Below are 25,882 nucleotides of genomic sequence, written 5' to 3'. Positions count from 1 at the left end.
TATACTTTGGCGTGCACACATACACACCCTTTATAACCCACAAATGTTTTTGTTGCATCACTTGCAGTGTTGACACGATGTAAGAGTCTTGACGCTGATCTTTGCTTTCACTGTTGAGATTTTTTATAAAGAAAAGTGCGTCAACTCAACACCAGACAGACGCAATCCAACAGGAGATTATCTTTGTCTTCCTCTTTTTCCTCCTCTTTATCTCTCTCTATCGTCAGTGCTTCTTCTCCAGCCCTCTGGGCCACAGTGATGAATAAAGATGGCTCATATAACTTTCGATCACCATGGAAACGCAGCACTCCCAGGGATTTAAGAGAAAGAAGCTGACGCCCAAATCTGTGAGGAATGTTCCGGCACGCTCCAGAGCGCTGTACAGCTATGCCTCTCTCTCCTCACTATATGCGACATCGAAAAACACACTCTGACTGTAATGCTGCCATGCCGCCCAGAGGAAGTGTGTACCATTTTATACTAGCTTAAATAAGTGGTCTCATCAAACTCAAAGCCTACAATGGAAAAGTGTTTAGTTGGTAACACTTTAGAATACTGTTCCGTCATTAATGTATAACTACACAGGAAAAAATAGGTAACGAATTTTTAACACTCTATACTATTAACTAACAATGATATCTCTCTAATATTGACTGAAGCTTGTGAGGTTTTTATAAGGTTTTGGATAGTAATTAGATGGATACGGTAACACTTGAGCTATAGTGGGTTACCATGATCTTCACTTTAGAATACTGATCCAAATAGTAATTCCTTTCGAAAGAGTCATTACTTTCAAAAATCTTACAAAAACCTCAAACAATATTAGGGAGTTATCATGCTTTTCACTTACTGATCCAAATAATTAGTAATTCCTTCTAAAGGATTTGGCAATACTTGAATCATTAGGCAGTGCTGGGTAGATTACTTACAAATTGCAGTCGGTTACTGATTCCAAATTACATGACAAAATGTTTTGTTAGTAATGTAATTCATTACATTACACATTTAAGGTAATGTAATTAGACTATTTGATCACTTTTAGATTACTTTTGACCTAACTCGCTTATCACATTGATTTGAACAGGATACTCCAGTCGAGTGACTATTTACAGACATCGGAGAACCATGAACTTGATTCTATTATTGGACTTAATTGTATTATTGACCTATTAATTTAAAATTAATATATATTAAGTATACCGCAGGTGGTATACTTCAAATAAATATATTAGGTCAAAGAGAGCTGACAAAACAGTCGGGGAATCCCAACATTGCATGTAAATATGAAATGTCATGAATTTGTACATTTGAAAGTGTTCGGAAGACAAAAGCCTTGGTTAAAAGACTCACTGAGTGATGATAATTCAAATGATAATCAATGTGTTTGTCAGGAGTTGATTAAAAATGCTATGTTGCAATGTTGAGAAAAATCTTCTTAAAAGTGATCAGTGATCGGCTCATGATTGTGTGCAATTCCACAAACCTTAAAGACCTCTATAACGTATAAAAGGCTTTTTTTAGAAAGGAAAATTAAAAAGATAGTAGGGAGAATTAATGAATTATGAATAATTCACTGCCATTGTGAGAGTAACATGTAATAAAAAAGTAGCTGTAGTCTGATTATGAGTATTTTAAAATGTAATATAATCTAATTACAGGTACTTCATATCTGGAATCTGATTATGTAATCCAGATTACATGTAATCAGTTACTACCCAGCACTACACTGAAAAAAATGATTGTTGAATTTAATAAATTTTTCTATGGTAAGTGGTTGCACACAATTGATTTTAGCTACATTTAAACAAATGTATTAAGTTGAACTTATTACATTTTAGTTCAACTTAATGCATTTGTTTAAATGTAGCTAAAATCAATTGTGTGCAACCACTTCCGATTCAATTTTTAGTAAATTCAACTATAATTTTTTCAGTGTTCATTTTAATATTGGTATCACTTTATTTTACAGTACTGTTCCCCATACATACAGTGTACTTATTATAGTAATTTCAATAACTGGGTAATAACTAAGTACAACCCCTAAACCTAACCTCTGTAGTAACCTTTTATTACTCAGTACTTACACTGTTAGTACACATAATGCACTGTAAAATTGAGTGCAACCGAATTGAGTGCATTAATTATGAACCTGTATACAGTGGTTCTTAGTCCTCTGGGAAGTATGAAAAATAGTAGTTATTGATTAGCTAATAGTGAACTACCACATTGAACTGAGCGCTATTACTTACTAATTTGTTAATCAGAGTTTCTTGTTAGTTTGTAGTTACTAGAATGCTAACTGTGCGTTACTTATTTGTTCCTGTGTAGTATTCTAAAGTGTTACCGTTTAGTTTAGCGGCAATAAACCTTGAGTAATATTAAATGATAAAAAACCCTAACAGATACCCTTATACGTTTACATAGTAATCTTAAAAGTTGCAAAAATGCCACGTTTAATTGTAAATGTAAAGGCCACTTTTTCACCGTCGGGCCAAACCGTTCTCTTTACTTGAATGTTTCATTCCATGCCAATCCAGCCCAGCCAGTATGGATATGGTTTCATTTTCCACTGTGGGTTTGATAACAGAGCTTGTTTTGGAATGTATTAAAGAATGCGCAAGTCATTGCCTTGGTACGCAAGAGTTTACAGACGACATGCGATGTAAATAGCGATTGCATTATGGAGGATGATTAGATATTTCTTTTAATTTGATTAATTTGTGTATGTCACTCAAATAGCATGCTGGCAGCCAGGCAACAGACCAAACACTTGATTAATATAAGCCTATAAGTGAAAAAAAAAGGATATGTTTACATAGAAGTTTTGAAGTTACATTAGCAAAAATATATTAAATATTTGCCATTCTTTTAAAATCTTTAAAATGACAAACTGGTGGAGATTGGTGGCCTATAAGATGGCATTACATGTACTTTGAAAATGCATGTGATTATCAATATCATTAATCAGCAGCTTCTGTCTTCTCTGTGTGTGTATTTGAATTATCTGGTTGATTAGCTCCTTGCACTTCTAATCAAGCCATCAAGTCCCTATAATGCTCCTCTAAAAAAAAAAAAAAATCATGGCTGAATTGAGCATTTGTAATCAATATGTATATGAGAGCAGAAAGAAAAAGTAGGGAACTTTGTGTGTGCGTGCACACTCGCGCAGGTTTGTGACAAAGAGGCAGGAAAGACAGAATGTACACAGACGAACGGAAAAAACTGTCATAAAAATTCAGCTTGTTTCGCCTCACACACAAAAAAACAAAAACAAAAAAAACATACAATGTCCCGTCCAGTCTGCAGATCAGTAAGTCCTTCTCTCTGCACACATCTCTGGATTTATTGTCTGCTGAAAGCAGGAATTCTCAATCTCTTCTCAGCCTGGAGTCTTTGGTCTCATCTCTCCTCATCTCACTCTGAGCCTCCACAGTGGATCCACGGATTCATGCTGTCTGAGTGATATTTCTCTCCACGCTTCTGGAGAAGTAGACTACATGTTGTTCTATCCTTCCTTTATTACATAATACTTTATAGAGTTGGAAACCCCCCTCAGTGAATGATAAGGAACAAATCTCTAGAAACTTATGAGACTGAGTCAAATATGTGACCTCTGAATCCTCATGAGACAAACATTGTGTTTGGGACGTTACAGAGTATTGTAAAAATAATTCGATTTATTAGATAGTTTGAGCCATGAACGCAAGAATCAACTCCTAGATTGGTGAGAAAGATTAAAGTTGGCATGAAACGGAAGTAGTGATATTCTTTTCTTCCCTATTGTGACGTATATCAATGGAAGCTTGTTTCCGCCACAGAATAAAACATTTTAAAAGATAATTGAGACTTTTTATCTCTTAATTGAGTTTACATCTCACAATTATGGTCACAATTATGACTTTATTTCTCAGAATTGCAAGATATAAAGTCAGAATTGTGTGATATAAAGTCGCAATAGCATGTTATAAAGTCATAATTGCGTGATATAAACTCACAATCGCAAGATAAAAATTTGCAATTGCGGGAAATTCGGACTTTATTTCTAGCAATTGAGAGTTTATATCTCGCTATTCTGACATTTTTTCTCAGAATTGTGAAATATCAACTTTGCAAATATAAGTTATAAAGTCCAATTCTAAGGAAAAAAAGACTTTTTATCTCACAATACTGAGGAACAATTACCTTTTTAATTTTTTATTCTGTGGCAGAAACAAGCTTATATATATCTGAATGAAACGACTTCTCGAACAAGAAATAATGTAGGGCAGGGATTGATTTTGTCCATTGGGAATCGATTGGATGGTTGTGGATTGCTATTGGTCGATCTAATGTGAGTGACAGGTAAACACGCAGTCACTGCAGGGGAAGTTATTTTGACAAACCAGATTAAACAATTCATCATTACTTTCACACACACACACACACGCACACACAAATCGCATTAAAAGTTTGTTGAAGCATTCTGAATCCTAAAGCAAATAAATCAAAACAACATGTCTTTCTCGTCTGCCGAAATCCTTAAAACCCCTCCCGTTCTCAACCAGCAGTCTCATCCAGAACAGGTTTAACTGCACCTACCTTCTCTTCCTTTTTTATGTGTGTGCAATCTGTGAGCTATGAGAAAGATTCCACCCTGAGTGTAGCTGAGCAGTTCACCTTAAAGAGACAGAGAAGCAGGTGAGCATCCTAAAATATCAGGTACGTGCACTAAAAGATTAAATATGAATGTGTTAAAATGATTTGATATAAACTGAACTGAACTTCAAAACCTCTGTGATATCTTATTCTTTTCAATGACCTGCAGACCTATGAAATCATTGCTCATTTAACTCCGAGCTGATCATGGGCGCTTCACAGAGCAAGGATAAGATGCATTGCACCAGATACCTGAACGGCAAAGGTCCTCCAACGCTGGGTGAGATGGGTGAGTTTCTAACTTCAGTTTCATGAACTTTCGACACGCAGTTCATGAAACTGAAACACAAATATTACCTAAAAATAACTATCTATGCGTTTTTCCTCTTTTAAGAATGCATGAATGCTATTGCATTAGATAATTAAATATCAGTAAGACTTAACAATAAGGTTTCATTTGTTAACATTAGTTAATATAAACTAACAATTAACAATACTTTTAATGCATTTATAAATCTAGTCAATGTTAATTTCAACAGCTAATATATTACTAAAATGACCATATTATTTAATGGACCTAACATGAAGTAACAATGAACAGTTCAAGTTCAAGCATTAACAAAGATGAATAAATACTGTAACAAATGAATTGCTTATTGTTAATGTTAGTTAATGCATTAAATAACTAATGGGACCATATACAAGCTCACTTTTCAATCAAATTATTTCACAAAATATTTTTTTTGTGGGTTTTAAATTAAAAAAAACCAAATCGATATATTGGTCAAAATTAAGATTTTTTTTTTTTTGTGTGTGTGTGTGTGTGTGAAACATTAGCGCAACCTGCTAATATAGTTAATGTAATAAACTACTAATACCTGGCTATATAGCTTCCTGACATCATACATCCACAATTAAAAGGAGCTCAGGAAAGTCAATTTAGTTCTGAGAAAAGCTCACGCAGTATTTGTTTGCAGATGCCATTTGTATTCTAATGCAACACAATTAATGCGTGTCTGTTATATTTTATGACAATTCAAGTGGAAACTCAAGGATCGAAAAAACACAAAAAGAATGATCTGATAAAACAAGGAAACCAGCCAGATGGAGGGCAGATGAATTATAACATCGAAAGACGGAGTTTGCCGGGATATCCTGACTGTGACACCATTCAAATCACCTTTCATTTTGATGATGGAATCCAGTCGGTGAGCTCATGATGAGTTCTTGTTTTCTTTTCTTTTTTTTACAGTATCTCTTTGACAGTGTTTAAATAACAATGCCAATAGACACACCTTTCAGTGTATCACTGAGAACTCTAAAACATCTCAGCTATCTGTGTCTCTGCTCTGTGGAATCCTGTCCGGCCTGTTTCTCACACAGAGCACATGCAGATACTACAGAGCTGAAATCCCCTGTTATGATAGATACTAATGCCTAAAGTGTTTATAAAGCGCTGCTTGAACTTTCATAAAGTGTCCATCAGTTGGTGTTGTTTTTTAAATCAGATGAGATTTGGTTTTTGTATGCAAGTGATCAACTTTAGTACCTCGCCTTGCAGGATAGGCATCCGCACCCGGGACACAGCTACAGGGGGAATGAATTTAAGGCCTACCTGCCTCAGAACACCACGGGGACCAAGATCTTCCGGCTTCTAGAGCAGGCCTTCGAACACAAGCTGCTGTTCACTGTGGCGGCCAATCTCAGCGGTGAATACCTCGTGACGCCTGCAGATATACCCCTCAAGACTCGGGACAGCGGGGGACCTGGAAGGTATATAATAATGATCAAATAATTCCAAATAATAGATGAGTGGTTCTTCATAATTGCCGAGTTCAAATATGCATATTCTTACTTCACTAAACAAACCAATTTTTTTTTGTTTATTTAAATTTACTTTCTATTCATTTGCAGTGTATTTTCCCCCTACCCACTATTTTTAAGCCTGAAAATAAATATTTTTTTTATTTATTTTCAGATTTTTTTATGTTTTAATTTTTCTGTTAAGTGTTTTTGTTATAGTTAGTTGATGATTTCATCTTTAGGAGCTATTAGAAAAATTAAAACCATAATAATATAAATAATAAATGCATTATATATAGAAAGATAAAACATTTATTTATTTATTATAAAATCTATAATATTCTATATAATATTTTTGTTTTTATTCACAGAATTCAGAATTCATATAATTTTTTTTATTATCATATTTTGTCTTTAAAACCATAAGGAAATCATTATGTTAAACATTTAATTAACATCTTAGGATAACATACATTTTGTAAGATGTTTTCTGTGTTGTTCATCTTTAATGTTGAACATTCTCTCCCCTTTTGTGCCAGCTTGGGCTATCCAGATCCAGATTATTTGAAATCAGTGAGGAAAAGTCTCAAGGTAAAAGGGATCAAATGAGAGGAAATGGACTACAATGACTACAACAAGATTTCCAACCTCATCATGACCCTGATCTGCATGACGAGGATATGGATATGGATATAGATATGGATATGGATATGGATGTGGCATGATTACATGGAGTTTGACGTTTACAGCCAAATCAACAGAACATTGTCATGGCTGTTCAATTTGACATAGTTCATGAGGACCTTTATATGCAAAGCCAGAAACTGAATTGCATACAGCACGCTGGCGACTTGTGTATTTTCTATAAAACAGAGTTCTATCATGAAGTAAGACAGTATTGTATACATTGCTAGCTATTGCTTATTTGCTTAAAGTGTTTTTAAATAATGAAAAATGTATATAACTAAGCCCTTTATGGATTTCTTTAAGTAATCAGTAAATGTTGTCACATTTTTCTTGTTCATATCAATTTTATTTTAGTATTATTTATATACTATTATTAATATTTTGAATCAGCGTTTACTTTTATTTTAGTTAACTTAGAAATTTGATTATTATTCATTTTTTTATGTTTCTATTTATTGCTATTTATTTCAGTTTTTGTCATTTTAGTACTTCAAGTTTTAGTTTCAGTTAACCATCACAACAGATTCATATTCACATGCATCTTTAAATTAATCAGACTCAAATATTGATTATAATGTAGTATAAATGAAAAAAGTTCAAAATTAAAATGTTAAAGGTAGTGAGGTGAAGGTAGTCTGCCAGGTGAAGTCAACACATCCTCTGCAATATTTCCTCCGTGCCTGAAATGTGTCTTCACATTGCCGAGTGTGAACTTTCCCAGGCTGACGGTGGCCCTCTGTTCTCCTCAAACTGAATTACACACCAGGCTTCATACTCACAATAAAGAGTAATCGGATTGGCAGGCCCCATTAGAGAGGGCTCCGTCATCTCCAGGGGCGTTCTTAAACCACTTTCTCGTGGACGCTCCGCCAGGAGTCATCCGTCCCGACTGTCAGCTTCCACCACGACTCTGACAGCTATCAAATCTGTTCCTGCCCCATCCTCCTTCAATCTGCGCAGCTCTCCCCTCCTCCGTCACATCCCCCTCTCTCTCTGTTCACGACCTGAAGAAGCAAGGCTCTGTCTGAATGTGTCACAAACCTGCTTAAGACTAAACCTGCCCTTAAATTATGCCCAAAATCTTTCTATATCTCAGAGCAGAGCTTTTCCCACTTGAAATAGTAAACCCTGAGCCATGCTAAACCCCAGGTAAATGGAATCCGGGCTTATCTTGCTTCAAGTTACACAGTACTCACAATTTACCAGGGGTTAACAATTAATCATATTCATAAGCTGCCGTTTCAGTCGCCTACATTCTTAAACCCTGGGTTAACGTTCTTATTTGAATATTTGTGGTGTCAGTGTCAATGGTTGGATTAACACAGCATGCAGCCTGTTCACATAAAGGCTCTAGCATTGTGCTTCCTTGTTTTACAGTATATTTTGTCAACTGTACTATTAAGTTTATGCTAAATGGACTTTAAAGTCTCTTTACTCCAGTTGTTGCATTTTCTGTCACCGCTGAAACATAGCCTACAGTTTATACAAAGCATGTTTTTTCTGTGACTGTACAAAGTGTGTGAATATAAGGGATGCGATTGGCTGCTAAGCAATCTAGTCGTAACATTCTAACACTGCAACGTTTGACACTACACAATTGGAATCGTGGTTAACAGCGGAGCAGGGTTTATAACCCTGGGTAAAAAGCGGTGTTAACCACAGTTCTAAATTACAAGTTGTGAAGGAAGTGAAACGTTCCTTTACCCGGGGTTAAAAGTGGGGTTTAGAACAATGATAACTCAGGGTTAAGTGTGGGGTTAACAGCGTAAAATCAGAGCAGGGTTTATAAAAAGCAGTGCTAACCCAGCTTCTTAAATTACAAGTGTGAAACATTCCTTAACCCAGGGTTAAAAGTGGGGTTTAGAACAACGATAGCCCGGGGTTAAGCGTGGGGTTACCAGCGCAAAACCGGACCAGGGTAATAACCACGGGTAAAAAGCAGTGCTGACCCCGCTTCTAAATTACAATTGTGAAACATTCCTTTACCTGGCGTTAAAAGTTGGGTTTAGAACAATGATAACCCAGGGTTAAGTGTGGGGTTAACAGCGTAAAAGCAGAGCAGTGTTTATAACCCCAGGTAAAAAGCAGTGCTAACCCAGCTTCTTAAATTACAAGTGTGAAACGTTCCTTTACCCGGGGTTAAAAGGTAGGGTTTAGAACGATGATAATCCTGGGTTAAGCTCGGGGTTAACAGCGCAAAAGCAGAGCAGGGTTTATAACCCCAGGTAAAAGCGATGCTAACCTCGCATCTAAATTACAAATGTGAAACATTCCTAAAAGTGGGGATTAGAACGATGATAACCCGGGGTTAAGAGCAGTGTGAAAAGCCCGAACTGAAATCATTTGTTAGTAATGACTCCTTCCTCTCCTCCTCGTTATGCAAAACAAAGTTCAAATTGTCATTAGAAATCATTGTCGTCCTTCCCACGAGATGAGTGTTTGTGGTGTTTTGCTATGTATTCCCCACTGGGGGGCTGAGTGTTGGTCTGTGCACCGGCAGCTTGTGATGAATGAGCTGAGGGTGTGTTTTCATTAGGCTGTTTAATTTGGAGCACAATTAGACTTCATCCTCTTTTAGAAGACAAAGCAGATTCTAAAGTTGTTAATTAAAAGGCAGAGTCGCAGACAGTGAAGATGGATGTGAACGCAGGGAATCCTCTCCAACAACAACAGTGCACTCCAAAGTCAATTCTTCCTTGTCTAACTAGTTGCTCTCCTCTCCTCAAGAATAACTAGTCATCACTACCTAGTTCCTCATTTTGTTTCCTCAGTTTTGATTTTCATTTACTCTCTTTTCATCTAATCTCATCTCTACTGCTCTCCTCTCATCTGCCTTTCTTTGCTCTTGTTATCGCATCTCTCCGTGTCTCATTTCGTTTTGTCTCGTCTCATTTCGTTTTGTCTTGAGCACTTTTTGTGCTCTCCTCATTTTGTCTTACCTCATTTTCTCTTCTCGTCCAAAAATAGTGTTTACTACCTGGTTCCTCGTTTTGTCTCCTCTGCTCTATACTCTCATCTTTTTTGTTTTCTATCTCTTATCTCAAATCATCTCATTATCTTATCTCCATTACATATGTATTTGTCTTTTTCCATCTCATCTCCTTTTATCTGTTCTCTTCTTGTCTCATCTGCTGTTGTCTTATCTCAAATCCTCTCCACTGTTCTGCTTTTGTCTCCTCATGCCTCTTTTCATTTCCTATCCTATCCTTTCTTTTCATCTCATCTCATTTTCTCTGCTCTCTTTTTTATCTGCTTTCATCTCATCTCCTATCCTATATGCTAGGAGCTATCTCCTATGCTCTGTTCTCATTTAGCCTCAACTTTTCTCCTTTGTTCTCTCTACATTGTCATTCTTCACCTCTTCTCTCCTTTTTTCATCCCAGTTTCTTTGCTCTGATCCCATCTTGTCTCTTCTCATCTAATTTTATCTCACCTCCTCTTTTCTCCTTTTGTTTAATCTCATCTGCTCTATTCTCTTTTCTCATCTCCTATCTTCTTCTGTCTTCTCTTGTCTCATCTCACCTGTTCTACTCCTGTTTCGTCTTGTCTCATCTCACCTGCTCTCGTCTCGACTCATTTCTTACCTCACCTGCTCTAATCTCATCTAATTTCTTATCTCAAGTGCTCTTGTCTCGTCTCGTCTCATTTCTTATCTCAACTGCTCTTGTCTCGTCTCGTCTCATTTCTTATCTCACCTGCTCTTGTCTCATCTCATGTTGTCTCGTCTCATTTCTTATCTCACCAGCTCTCGTCTCGTCTCATCTCATTTCGTCTCATCTCGTCTCTTCTCGTCTCACCTGCTCTTGTCTTGTCTCACCTGTTCTCGTCTCATCTCTTGTCTCACCTACTCTCGTCTCATCTCTTTTCGTCTCATCTCACCTGCTCTCATCTAGTCTCACCTGCTCTCGACTCGTCTCGTTTCACTAGCTCTTGTCTCATTTCTTATCTCACCTGCTCTCATCTCATCTCAGCTACTTTTCATATCCACTGTATCCTCCACACCCAAAGCCGTGTTTAACATGTTATATATCAATGATGACCCCGGGTCGGGCTCAGCTCAGCTCTGTGTAAATTGCGCTGCTCCTGTGGGACATTTAACTAAATCAATTTGCAAATAACATTACACTTGCCTATAAAAACAGCAACTCTGAAGTGCACAAAAAGAAAACAAAGGCTTCAAAGCAGCACATATCTTCTCCACCGTGACACAGGATGTTTTTTACAAACCGTCACGAGATTCCTTAAGGCCATCAAAACCAAGAAAGCATGTTTTGACGGACACGGCACATCCCATTTGTGTCCATTTTACAGTCCCTATAAACCTTGGCGACAAGGGAAGTGAGAAACAATACAACGTCTCTTCGCTCCGAAGCATCCGTGCGAAAAAGGCACCTGTCGTGGCACGCAGAGAGTGAATCTTCCGGAGGAAATGGTTTATGAAGTACTAAATCTCGATGTGGAGATGGATGGAGTGTTTCTAGCCCTTGTCCCTGCATGCTGATAGGACGGACCTGTCCCTTCAGGTTAACGCTGAGATAAAATGAAGTCTTAGGTAAAAGATGACACATTTAAGAGGGGGAAGGAAGGGAAAGAGGAATTACCCATAATTCTTTGTGAACGTATTTAGAGAAATATCTTTTACAGAAGTAACAATATGAATTTTTGATGATGGATGCCGAGTCTAGTCAATGCTAATGGCTCAAAAGCTCGACTGAAAGAGCGAGGAGATGTGTAGACAAGTCGCGGTCAGGGAGGGGAGCGTGTCTCGGTTTGATTTACGATGCTGTCGTTCGATATCCTCTCAGGTACCTGTTGTCTTGCTTTCATAAAGCCACCAACACAAACGCATTCACTCTTTAGCCTTCCAGCTCCATTCATCAGCGCAGAAGGTCCCCGTTCGGCTCTTTTCATCTCAGACGCGCAAGCTCTGGCCCTTCGCAAACGCGCCACTCTTCTTCACACGGCCAAATCAAAGCGGTGAGAGATCTGCCCGTGCGATAACCTCCAGCCTCTTTGTGCTCTAAGGTTAGTCCCGCTATGTGTCCGGCTGCCACACGCAGTCACCGCGAGCAGATATCTCACTCGGAGCTCAGTGGACCCGGGGTTTCTAAAGAGTCACTGATACATCCCTGTGATAGTGGGGGATAGTGTGTCGGTGGCCTTTAGCTGGGAGAGATGGAGAGATAGATGACACTGGTCTCCATTTCTCTTTTCTCAGGACCGTACAAAGAGCAGAGAGCTTTGGGCCTGAGCGCTTTTAGCAGCCTGGTATTAGAAAGTCACACATAATGGAATGCTGTGGTGGATGTGAGCCGTGATCTTTTTGTCTCTCTGAGGCCACAGTGATTTCAGTCAGCTAAAGACGGCAGAATAATGAATTATGCTATTGATTGAATTTCAAAAGCGTGTAAAACGCATGTTTGTGTTGCCAAAGCCCTCATTATTTACTATGGATCCAAAAGAAACAAGCAGTGATAACAAACTAGACATCTCTGAAGAAAAAATAAGTGATGTTTGTCCATATAAAACATGTTAGCCATTCTTAATGCAGAAAAGTTTCAAATTAATTCCTGTATTTGAATTGAGAAGTGTTGTTATTGGTAACTAAAACTATTAAAATCCTTTTCCTCAACTGAAAAACACAATTTAAATAAATCTTCAGATTAAAAACTTACAGTTTTTCTCGGTCGCTTTGGTGCATTTCTCATAACACTATTTACATTTGCACAACAGTTAATGCAGTTCTCAAAACAATTAGTACAAACTGCAAAACCTAGTTGATAACCTGCAAAAGCGTGTCACTTGCTCAAAATGGATAGCTCATTCCTCAAAAGCAAGTATTTATGTCAATGAAAGTGTCAGTGTCATCAAAATAAAAAGTCCTGACACCATCGTTTATGGACAAGATAGTCAAATGGCTTAGTCATGTTTTCATTATGACAGTTTACTCTGTAAATGTTTTCCAATGATAAAAGTCAGATCTTGGTGACACTACCTGAAAATGCTCAATACAGCTCTAAATACTATTTGCACAGCCATTTGAAAAAATACAGTAAAGTTACACATTACTGTATTTATGAGGTAACTGAGTACAAGACACTGAATATACACTGTAAAGAGGTTGCTGTAAATTTTACAGTAACTTACTGGCAGCTGGATGCCAGTAAGTTACTGTAAAATGTTTTACAGTATTATTACTGTATTTTCACTTACAGTATACTGTACCATTTACTGTAATTGCATTTACAGTATTATTACCGTATTTTCATTTACAGTATTAGTATTGAGTTTTTTTTTTTTTTTTTTATCATTTACATTTTCTTTTTTTAATTTATGTTTACCCCACCCCCCAAAAAATCAAAATAACTCACAAACATTTGTCCTTATAATATTCTTTTTAATCGTTGAACATTTTGTTTTAGAAGTACAAATTACAAATCTTGACCTTTAGGAGCCACTAGCTGAAGAAAAAAAAAGGCAACATCTCCAAAGTCCATAGAATTAATCTCCTGGTGACCATTTGTATCTGTAGCATGGCAAAAACGTACACACACTGAAAAGCAAAACAGGCCTTAAAACAATAAAATACAGTCAAAGTCAGTGTTGTGTTGTTACATTTCAGTAATTTTGCCAGTCAAAGTTGACAAGCTCTCTGATGAGAAACACTGAGGGTTTCAGGCTGATGCTTTTCTTTGGACCTTTCCAGATTTCCATCTGATCTGTGCCTTTGGTGTTTGGTGCCATCAGGGTTGACTCTCAGAATGAACCTGCAAACACAAGCAGGGAAAAATATATAATTTTTTTCAGACCGGTGTTGGCAGAATTTTCCCTAACCCTCAAACTTGATGCTGCATGTACTTTGGCGTTAATAAAAGCACTACATCTGATTCTGAACCCACCTACAGTAGTGGTGGGGGAAAAATCGATTCTGTTCAGTGTCGCGATATTTTGCGCACGCAATTATATTGATACAGTGGCGCAAAGTATTCCAATATAGGTTATAAGGCTGTGACGGTGGCAGTTTTTTTTACCACTGCAGTGGTAATGGACCAACTACCTGCAGTAGTTGGGGGGTTATTATGAAAATTAAAATACATTTTTTTAGTTTATTCGAGCAAAAAAGTCTTTATTTGAGCAATTCCGTCAAAGAAGCAACACAAAGCCTGTAAAGCATTCAAATACATATCAGTAAATATTAGAAACTTACATAATAGAAAAGTTAAATCCCAAAAAAAACCCTTTCGTTTAATACTTCCACACAAAGACACGTGATTCCACATGAAGCCATACCGCTCTGTGCTTTGAGAGGGATGACACGAGGAGGAAAGAGACCATCGATCTATTTTCTGATATCTTCATGTTTTCTACTTGTTGTAAAAGGTATGAAAAGTGAATTTAATCTTCCACAAGGGCAAGACATTTAAGCCAGTGGTTCCCAATTCCAGTCCTCGTGACCCACGGCTCTGCACATTTTGTATGTCTCCCTTATTTAACACACCTGAACCAGATCATCAGCTCATTAGGAGAGACTCCATGAACTGAACTGAATGTGTCAGATAAGAGAGACCTACAAAATGTGCAGAGCAGTGGGTCACGAGGACTGGAATTGGGAACCACTGATTTAAGCTATGTTTGAAATTGCGCTGCCAAAGAGAGCGAAACTAAAAATCAAATAAACTTGACGCGCCGTACATGTCTAATGACAAGCAAAAACTGTGTTGAAATGAATCTGACGTGCAAGTAAAAATGTAGGCTATCTGTCCTACAACGTTTTTCTACTTTACCACAGTAAAGAATGTGAATGTAATAGGCCTAAATAAAAGCGAACCAAGGAAGAAACGTTTATAATCCCCTTCGAAAATCGAGACGTAAGTGAAGATTTTGGGGAAAAAAACAAGGTATTACATGCAGGGATGAGTCACAATTTTTGGATATTCGATTAGTTTATTTAATTATAGAATTATAGTATATCGAATAGGTTGTGTAATTATTCTCTAAAATAAAATCTCCATGTTTTTGGTGCTAATGCGGTTCATATAATTACGTTCTGTAATAAGGTCCTGTGTCCTGAATGTTCAAGGACAAAGTTTTTGCACTAGCCTCCAGTAAATGTGTAGAAGATGTTCACAGATTTAATGTGACATTTGAAGTGAGTTGAGCAGTCTTATGTTTTGTAATGTCTTTGAATAATATGGGGGACATGAATCGCAATATATCGCAGAATCGAATTGCAATACTTGCTGTATCGCAATGTTAGGAAGCGCAATAATATTGAATTGTGGCCCAAATATCGCAATACTATCGAATCATCAAATTTTTGCCAATTTCCCCCCCTAACCTACAGGGATGGTTTTACCCCATAATACATTACATTAAAATCATTAAAGCTTCATTCTTTTTCAATACATTCCTGTAGCTTAGATTTCCAGGGAATGGATAATTTAAATTAAACTTAATACAATGTAAGTTGCTTTGGATAAAAGTGACTTCCAAATGCATGTATGTAAATGTAATGTAATGTAAAAAATATATATATATATATTTTGGTTTACCTGATTCTGCATTCGACAAAATAGACAGCTAATGCTGAAGAGTCGTCTGTTAGCAGTTGTAACTGGATGATGATTCTGCCCTTCATTGACCAGCATCCATGTTTTTGCTTTGAGAACAGACTCTCCTGAAACAGACAAAGTCACAGCAGACTTTTAGTGTTATAGTTTACAGAAAAAAACTAAAATACAATAACAGAACTTATTACTAACAACAATAACATGTGGGGTGAAGATGAGGTAAGATATAATGTTGTATGGTGTTTATAGTTTTTAATCAATTAAACAACATTAAAAATATTAGTTAGCAAAACTTTGCTATATTGATAATGGTATATTGCTAACCCTTTCCTCCTCCTTCTCCTCTTCCTCCTCCAACGTCAACCCGTTCTGTGTATTAGTGGAGAGCGTCAGCAGTGATGTCCAGTCCGGAGGGAATGGCCGCTGCAAATTCAAAATAAAGAACAGAAAAGAACATGTTTGCCTGCTTAACTAATGCATACTTCAGCTAATTTAGTTGATGTCATCTTACTCACCTGTAGATGTTATCACCATTACAAAGGCAATCACAAAAAAGACTCCAAAATACACCTCCGACATTTCAGATGACATCATTCAGACCACAAACTTGAAAATAAAACAAAAGATGAAATTAACAATGGTGTTGGATAAAGGGTTAGTTTACTCAAAATTGTAAATTCTGTCACCATTTACTCACCCTCAGCTTGTTCATAACTTCCATTAAGTTATTTAATGTGCTGTATACAAAAGAAGATATTTTAAAGAACATGAGCAACCAAACAGTTACTGGTCCCCATTGACATCCAAATTATTTTTTCTATTATAGAAGTCCATGCGGACCAGCCACTATTTACCAACATTATTCAAAATATCTTATTTTATGTTCAGACGAAAGAACTTCATGCAGGTTTAGAACACGTTGTGGGCGAGTAAATGATGACATACATAATTTTAACAGGTGAAACAAGGTGTAGCCTACTACGTTATCCCTTTAACTTAGTTTTACTCAGTATTTACGTTGTACATCTGCCAAAAAGTTGTGAAAGAGGAGACAGAACATACCAAAGGTATTATGCTTCTCTGTTTAATAAGTTTACTTCGGCTAATTTAGGTGAAGTTGACCATAACGTTACATACCAGTTGATGTTATCACAATGAAAAGGCTCCAACACACTCCATCGTCAGATGGCATTATCCAGATCACAAACCTGAAAATAAATCATATAGGCCTACGTGAAAATATTGTTTAAAACCCGCACTTTAACAAGGGTTTCGTCTATCTCACTTTACCTCAGTATTTCACGTTGAGTTCGCTGTTAGCTCGGTTAACGTTAGCTACCAACGTTACCGACGACTCCGCCCGCCTGATGAGCTAACTTGCGTTAAAGAGGCAGAGGAACACACAACCATTATTTTTTATAGTTTTAACTAAAGAATATTTCGGCTAATATAGGTGAACTTAACTTACTCACCAGTTAATATTATCACCGTGACAGCGACCCGACCGACAGTAAGGAAAAAAGACAGTAATAAAGGCACCAAAAAACCATTCTGACGACAGTCAGGAAAAAAAGGCACTAAAACCATTCAGACGAAAACAAAACGATACATCATGTTAGTTTGCTGTTAACATAAGTAAAAACATTTGAAAATGTTTGTTTTACATAAAATAGAAATTATATACTAACCTTTTTGGTGAGTTACATGATCTTTTGTCCGTGCATTAACTGCCACTTCACCCCTCAAACAACACTTGAAAAGAAATCCCTCTTGCCATTGGTCAGTTTTTCGCGGGCAAGTTCACTACTGTAAATTGATTTACAGTAGTGAAGAATTACAGTAGTGACCCTATATTTTCCCATAATCCTTTGCTGTTTACAGTAACATACTGTATACATATTTTACAGTATCTTACTGTACATATTACAGTAAAATACTGTTCAAATTACAGAAATCCGTTACAGTGTATGTATGTTTCACATTTTTACTGCATATGCTCTTTGCAATTCTAATTTGTTCACAGCATTGTGCAAAAGAAAAAATACACCATTATTTACAACAAACATAAACTCCCTTTGGGTAGAGCTGTGCACAACTGTACACAATTTTGCAGTAGGCCTATATACTGTATTGGAACTGAACATACAACATACATAGGACTGTAATCATTCATGCACATCCAGACGTTCCTCTCTGTCTGGTCACATAATTTAATCTACATCACAGCGAATATAATCTCTTGCTCAATTGCAAATTGTTCAATTTAGGAGACTTTTTCAGGATTTTTTTTATTTTTTTATTTTTTTTTATGACAGATTTTGACAACTAGTTCAACATTTTTGTATGTAATGACTCAAGCAATGAAATAAGGACTATTAGTTTTATATGGAATGACTATTCAGCATTCACAAGTATAGTTAATTTTGACTGACATGACATAAGCAAATGATAATGTTATAAAACAGCAGAGAGTTGTATGAAAGCATTTGATGCATGTCCAAAAGCATTTGCAATTTGTTGGAAGGAATGAGAAACTGCTACTATGATGTGCACAAATGACTAAATGTTGTGGAGGTTGAACTAACTGTTGTGCAAATGTAAATAGTGATGTGAGAAATGCACCAAAGCGACTGAGAAAAACTGTAAATGAAAATTAGAAATGTAACAAACTGAAATAAAATAAGTTTATGTTGAAGTACTAAAATGACCAACTAAAACAAAAATAAATGAAAGCTAAATAGAAATATATGGAAAAAAAACTAGTAAAATTGACAAAAGCACATAACAAAATTACAAAAACTGAAAAATGAAGTCTGAAAATCTAAAAATAAAAGCTAATAAAAAACATGGTTAAATATTATAACAGTATATAAGTAAATACAATTATATAAGTAATAGGCCTACTAAAATAACATTGGAATTGAGTTAAGAAACAACGTGCAGAACTGCAGTTCAAGGAAGTAGAATTAAAAAGAACAGAAATTGAAAGAGATTCATAACTCATTTTTAATTAGGAATATTTCGGAACTTTGAAGTTTGAAAGTTGATAGATAGATAGATAGATAGATAGATAGATAGATAGATAGATAGATAGATAGATAGATAGATAGATAGATAGATAGATAGATAGATAGATAGATAGATAGATAGATAGATAGATAGATAGATAGATAGATAGATAGATAGATAGATAGATAGATAGATAGATAGATGTAAAGTAAGATCAAATAAATGATGAACTCTGCACTGTTATATTTCAGTTTAACAGAAGGGACAACAAAAGATGTTGATCTATGAACATGTCCTACTTGAATAATCACGCTAAGTGATCTGTACTTTGAGACACTTTGTAAGGATTTTATGATGCTTTAATACCGACTTTTTGTCCCCAGAATTGATCCAAGCTTGTCCTGGTGGGTGAACAGCTCCTCTAGGAGGATGAGCCGAACTGCCCAATCTCTCCTGGCACTTTGTGATTTATGACCTTTTTGGTGACAAATCGCCTCGGTTACAGCGCATCGGAATAGCAGCGTGTAGAGTCGGCCTACCTTAAATCAATGGCCCATTGTTCCTCCTCCATGGACTCTCTGCGGCTGCCGAACAGGGACAAAGCCACCCAGATCTGCTGGAGAACAACAGCGCTTTTAGAGAGCTCAGAAAATGGTGAACTTCTGCTGAGACAAAATAACTTTGACCCTGAATTAAAAATGAGGCATGTTTATTTTTCACCATGATTTATTCAACTATTCTTGATGATCTGTCAAGTCTTCAGTATGAAAATATGAAAGTTTGGAATTACCAATTAACCAGAATGGGACATCTGTAAAGCAACCAACCAGAGTTTGCTTTCTGTAAGGTACACAGCATGCAGAAAAGTGAAAACAAAATAAATACATAAATAAACCAAAGTAGGTCATTAAAGGGATAGTCCATTTTAAAATTTTTAATTCTGAGACGTAAATTGGGACATTTTTTCCCCAGTCATCTCAATGGCAAAAAGTGTCCCAATTTACCTAAATTCACCCCTCTCTCTCATGTCGTTGTAAACCTGTATGAATTTGTTACTTCTGCAGGACACAAATGAAGATATTATGAAGAATGTTGGTAACCAAACAGTTTCGGGTCCCATTGACTTGAAGTCAATGGGAACCAAAAGTGCTCAGTTACCATCGTTCTTCAAAATATCTTCTTTTGTGTTCCCCCGAAGAAAAAGTCATGGTTTGTAACAACATGAGAGTGATTAATTTTTTACTATCCCTTTAAGGTCTGTCCATCTGATTGGCTCAAGATTTCGACTAATAAAAATGTGCCATGATTACATCAGTCATCACGACTGACCTTACAATAAACTCTGATGACTAACTTTGTTTTCCTGCTCCTGAAGGTCATGGTTTCCTCGAACTATGTCCAGCTGGATGCACTGAGAGCTATTCTATGTTTTTTTTTTTATCATGTGTCCATGTCACATACAATACTTCTCTCAGGCCACTGAATCTGCCTTTTTATTTGTACAATGCTGTTGCATATTTTTCTCTCGGTAATAGAGGAGAATTCTAAAGTACAATATGAGTGTTTGAAGATGCCCATCTGTCTGTTTTCAGTGAAAAATGAAGGGTGATAAGTTACAGTGGCCATCCACCAACTAAAGGTCATGTCTAGTGTACTGAGTTATTGATAATGAATATTTGATAGTTTATTGTAACTCTATAGTTTATTACACCGTTCACATGAACCACAATGTCTGGAGATTTTACATCTGAATCTGTGCTCACATTAAAAAATGTTTTTACCTTTTCTGGAGAAATTATGTTTTCATGTGTAAAATCAGCCATGATCCAGGGGTGTTGTGGGTGGAGCCAGGGCCGTTCTATGCAGTTCTGAGTAACTTCCACAAAAATATGGAAGTCAGTGGGGTCCATCAACTGTTTGGTTACCGACATTCTTCAAAATATCTTCTTTTGTGTTTAGCAGAAGAAAGAAATTCATACAGGTTTGAAACAACTTGAGGGCGAGTAAATGATGACAGAATTTCCATTATGACGTTAACTATTCCTTTAATGCATTCTTGCAGAATAAAAGTATTAATTTCTTTTTAAAAAAAACCACACATTTTACTTGCCCCAAACTTTTAAACAGTAGTGTTTTCTTGACTTGGTATCCACCGCTAATTGATCTAACTATTGGCCTGAAGCTGAATTGTCTTAAATTTAAGAGTCCAATTTTAAAGATTTCCTGAACCGAGTGTCTATTCTGATCAGTGGTTACAGCCACACAGCTGACAGTGTGAAGCACTAATGGCAGGCCTGAGAACTATCTTTTATGTCTTAATAAACCTCTCTCTCTCTCTCTCTCTCTTTCTCCTGCCACCAATGAGAGACGATGCTTTTTCTCCTTCTGAGAAAGGGGGCTGCCCGCAGAGGATCAGCTTCCTGTCAGTGGGTCTGTCTCTTAATGAGTGGGACTTCACATAACCTTCAAACTGGGCCGTGGAGCCGCCCAGTGCCTGACAGCTTGGCCCATCTCCCCCTGCACCAATAAATGTCAAGCGTTGATCTCTCTCTCCATCTCTCCCATCGCCTTGCTCGGTCTTAACGGGGGTCCCATAAATCTAACTGGCCCTTTTCTCCCAGGTCTGAGTCGGGGCCTGAAAAATGACAGTTCCTCTGCACTCATTTTTATTCTTTATTTCATCTCCTCCTGTCTATCCGCCCGACCTGTAAAGCACTGATACAACGTCCACGCCACCGTTTGCCTATAGGGCCCGGGGTGTGAAGAGAGTGACTTCATAACTCACCTTAGATTAACAGAGAGAACGACCACGGGAGAGAGAGAGAGAGAGAGAGAGGGAGAAGTAAAGAAATTGAATAGGTTATGGGGTTATTTGAAGGGCAGCGCAGTGGCTTTGTCATTCTCAATGTGATCTTTGGCTTCAATTTCTTATTACAGAATACATCACTACAATCAGGAGCAGGGGGTCTGTTTGTGGTCGAGGGTTTTTACGGAGCACTGCAAAGGATTACGGTCTGTTCTCTTTCTCTTCATTACAGACCAGGGGCGAGTTCCATGCGAAAGTGAGCATCGATCCCAGGGCAGAGCACTTGAAAGTGAGCACTATAAAGGGTGCAGAACCTGGCTCATATGGTATGTCATGTACACACATCACGAACATCAATTCAACTGTTAAATTGTAAAGTTGCTTTACATGACAGCACAACGCATGTTCATAGCTGTTAAGCCTGTTTTGGAAAATAAACATTCTTAAAAATATAGCCTCTCTGTGTCTTGACTAAAAATGCATATCTCTTTGCATGTTTCTCAACAGACGTAGTGCCTATAAATATGAATTTTTCTGTGATGTTATTAAAAAACAAAAACAGTGACATATGTCTATATATAATATATGTCACACACACACACACACACACACACACACACACACACACACACACACACACACACACACACACACACACACACACACACACACACACACAAACACACACACACACACACACACACACACACACACACACACATATATATATATATTAAAAATAAAAATATGATATATATATATATATATAAAGATTTTTACATTGTTACAAAGAAATTATATTTTAAATAAATGCTTTTCGAACTTTCTTTTCATCAAATAATCCTGAAAATCATTCAGAGAGAGTGGAGCATACTGATGCACATATTTTACAGTTTTTTACAATCACTTTGCTACTATTTTCAGAACCTTGATGTCATTTTTCAAAACTCTAGACACAAAACTCAAAACGGTTATCACTTGTAACACAGGCTGTCTAATGTTCAAAACATTGCATTGTACATTCACATCTTTAAAGAAATCTTGCACTTGCACAGTCATTGGTTCAAAAAACAAATTTACTGTGAAATACCATTGAAACATAACTATAGATCACCCACACACAAGCAACCGATAGTTTCACTGTGTCATTGTTCGTACAATCATTAAATATTGTAGAACAAAATAGGTGATACAGGTTTCATTATAGTACTACATGTACGGTAAATACATCTCTATAAAAGTACTGCAGTAATAGAGAGAATACTACAGACACAGTGGAATCATTGAACAAAGTTTGTAATATATTGATGCAAAACACTACAGTACAACCACAGCATAGGTTTATTTGAATCAAAGCAAAAATAATTAGCTTTGAAATAGAAAAGAAAAGACAGTACTGTAAAACATCAAATGCAGTGTTCCTCAATTTGCTTGCTTGTACTGTAAGAAACAAAACAGGAGTGATTATCTATACAGTGCAGTACTGTCAATATTTTACAGTAAATAGTCTGAAAAGGTGATACAGTATTTGGGACCACACAGTGTCTGATGAAGCATTATGATAAAATATTAGGCTACATCCATGGATATTGTAGTCTAATTGGTTCATGCTCCACGCTAATTGGTGAATCTCGTTATCTTGAAACTTTCATGATTTATAGTAAACATGGAAGATTGTTTGTCTGTTTACAACTATGCATTAAGAGTAATGCAACAGTTACTTATCATTTTGAGCAGTTGTATCAATTGATAGTTAGATCATTGTAAGGAAATGAATAGACACTCATTTGAAATGTGTGAATTGTCTTTTGAAATAGTGGTACTTTGATGTTAAGTTGTGTCATATTGAACAGGTGATTTTTGTTGAATGAACAAATGATCTAAGTTTTATGTGTATTGTATCCAAGCAATTGAGAAAAGGGTTAGAGTTTTGAAAAATGTGCATTTTGATCATTGGTTGTGAGTTTTGTGTCTAGAGTTGTGAAAAATGACATCAAGGTTCTGAAAATAGTAACAAAGTGATTGTAAAAAACTGTAATGGAATTTCTGCCATGAACGAATTGCATTGCTTAGTGTTCTTTGGAATTAGCCTAGGAATATACTTCCTGTAGTGTCATTCAAGGGCAAAAAGGCAAGTTTCGATTTCACTCTTAAAAGCAAGTGGTGTCGATCACTTGACCTCTCAGTTTAAAAAAATCAAAAAAAAAAAATAAATAAATAAAAAAAAGATTAATGCAAATATACACACGTGTAAGATAGAATAACCACTCAGTGCACATAACCACATTGGCAATAGAAGGATATCAGCTCTACAATCCACTGTGATGGACGGCGAGGTGGAAGAATGACAAAGGGATGACCAGCAGAGAAAGAGATAAAACAGAGAAGCAGTCAGTAAATCCACTCACTTACAACTATCTTTAATTAAAAATCAGTAAAATTCAAACACAATAAGCAAGCACCAAGTTTCATAAAAAGCAAATCTGAAAACAAACCTGATATCAACCTACGGAAAAATGATCCACCCTGAACATTTAGTTTACAACATAGGGTTGTATTTGGTTATTTTTCAATAAATTAAATGGCACAGCGAAGGTCCTGTCCACCCGCACAATTAGATGCTCACTTCAGACTTGTTTACTGTGTTACACTGAAAACACATTTATCAGTAATTGGCTGCTGTTCTTTGTTGGGGGAGGCCAGGTTATAGATTTATCCCATAGCACTGCAAACAGTAAGGTAATGAGGGTGAGAGCTCTTTAAAGGACCTGAGTTGTGTTGAAGTATGTGTTTGAAGCTGACTCAACTGTTGGAATGTGGTCTTGTGGCTTTGCATTCTCTTTAAGCAGTGACACGTTTGTTTGAAAGTAGTACATAGGTAGTAATACAGCTGATAATACGAATGCCCTGGAGAAAACTAGCTTTTAAGTGCCTTGCTCAAAGGCACAACAATGATTGTTAATGATGTGTATATACCCTGCATGAATTAAAAAGTAACACTTAAGCCACATTTATGTTTGTAAATTTGTGGATATCTACATTTACATTGATGCATTTGGCAGATGTTTTATGTCAAGGTTCAAGGTTCCTGGTTTTGTCATGTGTTTCCCTTGCCTTCATGTGATCATGTCATGTGCTTCACTTGTCTAATGCGTCATGTTGTGATTGTTTGTTTTGTCATGTGTTTCTTAGTTCTGTTTTCTCATTGGTTCATTATCTTGATTAATTTCAGGTGTGTCTTGTTTAGTCATTAGTCTTGGCTGAATCCAAAATCTCCCCATAAACCCTCAAACACTATTCCCTACGTTAGTCCACTAATACTGTTCACTTGAAGGAGTGAATGAAAATGAGTGAGCGAATTCAGACAGCCGTTGAGCGTACATCGGCTGTATACTGGTTTTCGCGATGCAATGTGGGACTGAATAAGCGCACTCAATAACGTCCACAATGGTTTCGGACACCACTACAAATGGCTGCCCCCTCAAATAATGCCTTATTTGAGGGTATAGGGGGAGATTTCGGATTCATATTCTACCTACATCTAGCCTGGAAATCCAGACGTAAATCTAAAAGATTAATTAACTCGCTGAGCAAATTCAACTTGTGCTCTTGCGAGAGCTCTGGATTACCAGGGTATTCTACATCCCTTAATTCAACCCAATACCTAAACGTAACAACTACCTTACTAACAATTAATAGGCAGTAATTACGAGTTTACTGAGGTAAAGCATAGTTAATAGGTAGTTAATACTGAGAAATGGACCCTAAACTAAAGTGTGACCAAAATATATAGTCTCCTCTATAGAAAATATTTAAAAATGTCACAAACTGTGCTCATATTTATTAAGTCTGCAATAAAAACACTCAAAGTAAATTCAACAGAAACATCTCAGATGCTTAACTGCAACAACTGAACTCCATTAAACCTCCTGAGCTTTGAATGAACAAACTCTGAGCAATAAAACATTCCTCTGCTTGTAATTCCTCTCATCGCAACAATCAACGGCCCACTTTAACTCATCCACCCTCTTAACATCACTGGACCTCTCAAACAGAAGACACATTTGAGTCCTATAGTTCCATCTCCATGGCGATTATCACGGCCATTACTACAATCCCGATATCGTCCTTGATCTCTGTCTCTCCTCGTCTCATTAAGCCTGAGCGTGTTCAGAACACAGCATAACAAATGAGTCTCATCACTCGCCCTCTACGCTCAACCAATTCTACCAAAAAGTGTTTTTTTAAACACCCTCTGCAAGGGAATTGCAATTATTTGTCATTTTAATTCATCTGGTCAGACACTGGGAAAAGAAAAGGGACAGGAGCTTGTGTTCGACATCGTGAGCGCTAATGATTCATGGTTCTGTCT

At 36.8% G+C, this 25,882-nt stretch overlaps 1 protein-coding gene across 1 annotated transcript; it reads left to right on the top strand.

The window, feature by feature from the left end:
- The first annotated feature begins 4,623 nt into the window (after positions 1–4,623).
- Positions 4,624–7,448, top strand: dtx3la (deltex E3 ubiquitin ligase 3L a). Its single transcript, XM_081352575.1, has 5 exons — positions 4,624–4,698; positions 4,805–4,924; positions 5,677–5,843; positions 6,197–6,408; positions 6,978–7,448. The coding sequence occupies exons 2-5, from the start codon at positions 4,843–4,845 to the stop codon at positions 7,045–7,047; spliced, it is 531 nt and encodes a 176-aa protein (XP_081208701.1). The 5' UTR covers positions 4,624–4,698; positions 4,805–4,842; the 3' UTR covers positions 7,048–7,448.
- The last annotated feature ends 18,434 nt before the right edge of the window (positions 7,449–25,882 follow it).

Source organism: Scardinius erythrophthalmus, assembly GCF_964197995.2.
Source record: "Scardinius erythrophthalmus genome assembly, chromosome: 22".
Classification (NCBI taxonomy): Eukaryota; Metazoa; Chordata; class Actinopteri; order Cypriniformes; family Leuciscidae; genus Scardinius; species Scardinius erythrophthalmus.
This window is presented reverse-complemented; position numbering and strand designations above follow the sequence as displayed.

What these genes read in the sequence shown, in the direction of transcription:
- dtx3la (XM_081352575.1), top strand. Translation starts at nt 4,843, where the DNA reads ATGGGCGCTTCACAGAGCAAGGATAAGATGCATTGCACCAGATACCTG. An exon ending in TCCAACGCTGGGTGAGATGG is followed by an intron (nt 4,925 to 5,676) that starts GTGAGTTTCTAA and finishes TGACAATTCAAG; the next exon opens with TGGAAACTCAAGGATCGAAA. An exon ending in GACAGCGGGGGACCTGGAAG is followed by an intron (nt 6,409 to 6,977) that starts GTATATAATAAT and finishes CTTTTGTGCCAG; the next exon opens with CTTGGGCTATCCAGATCCAG.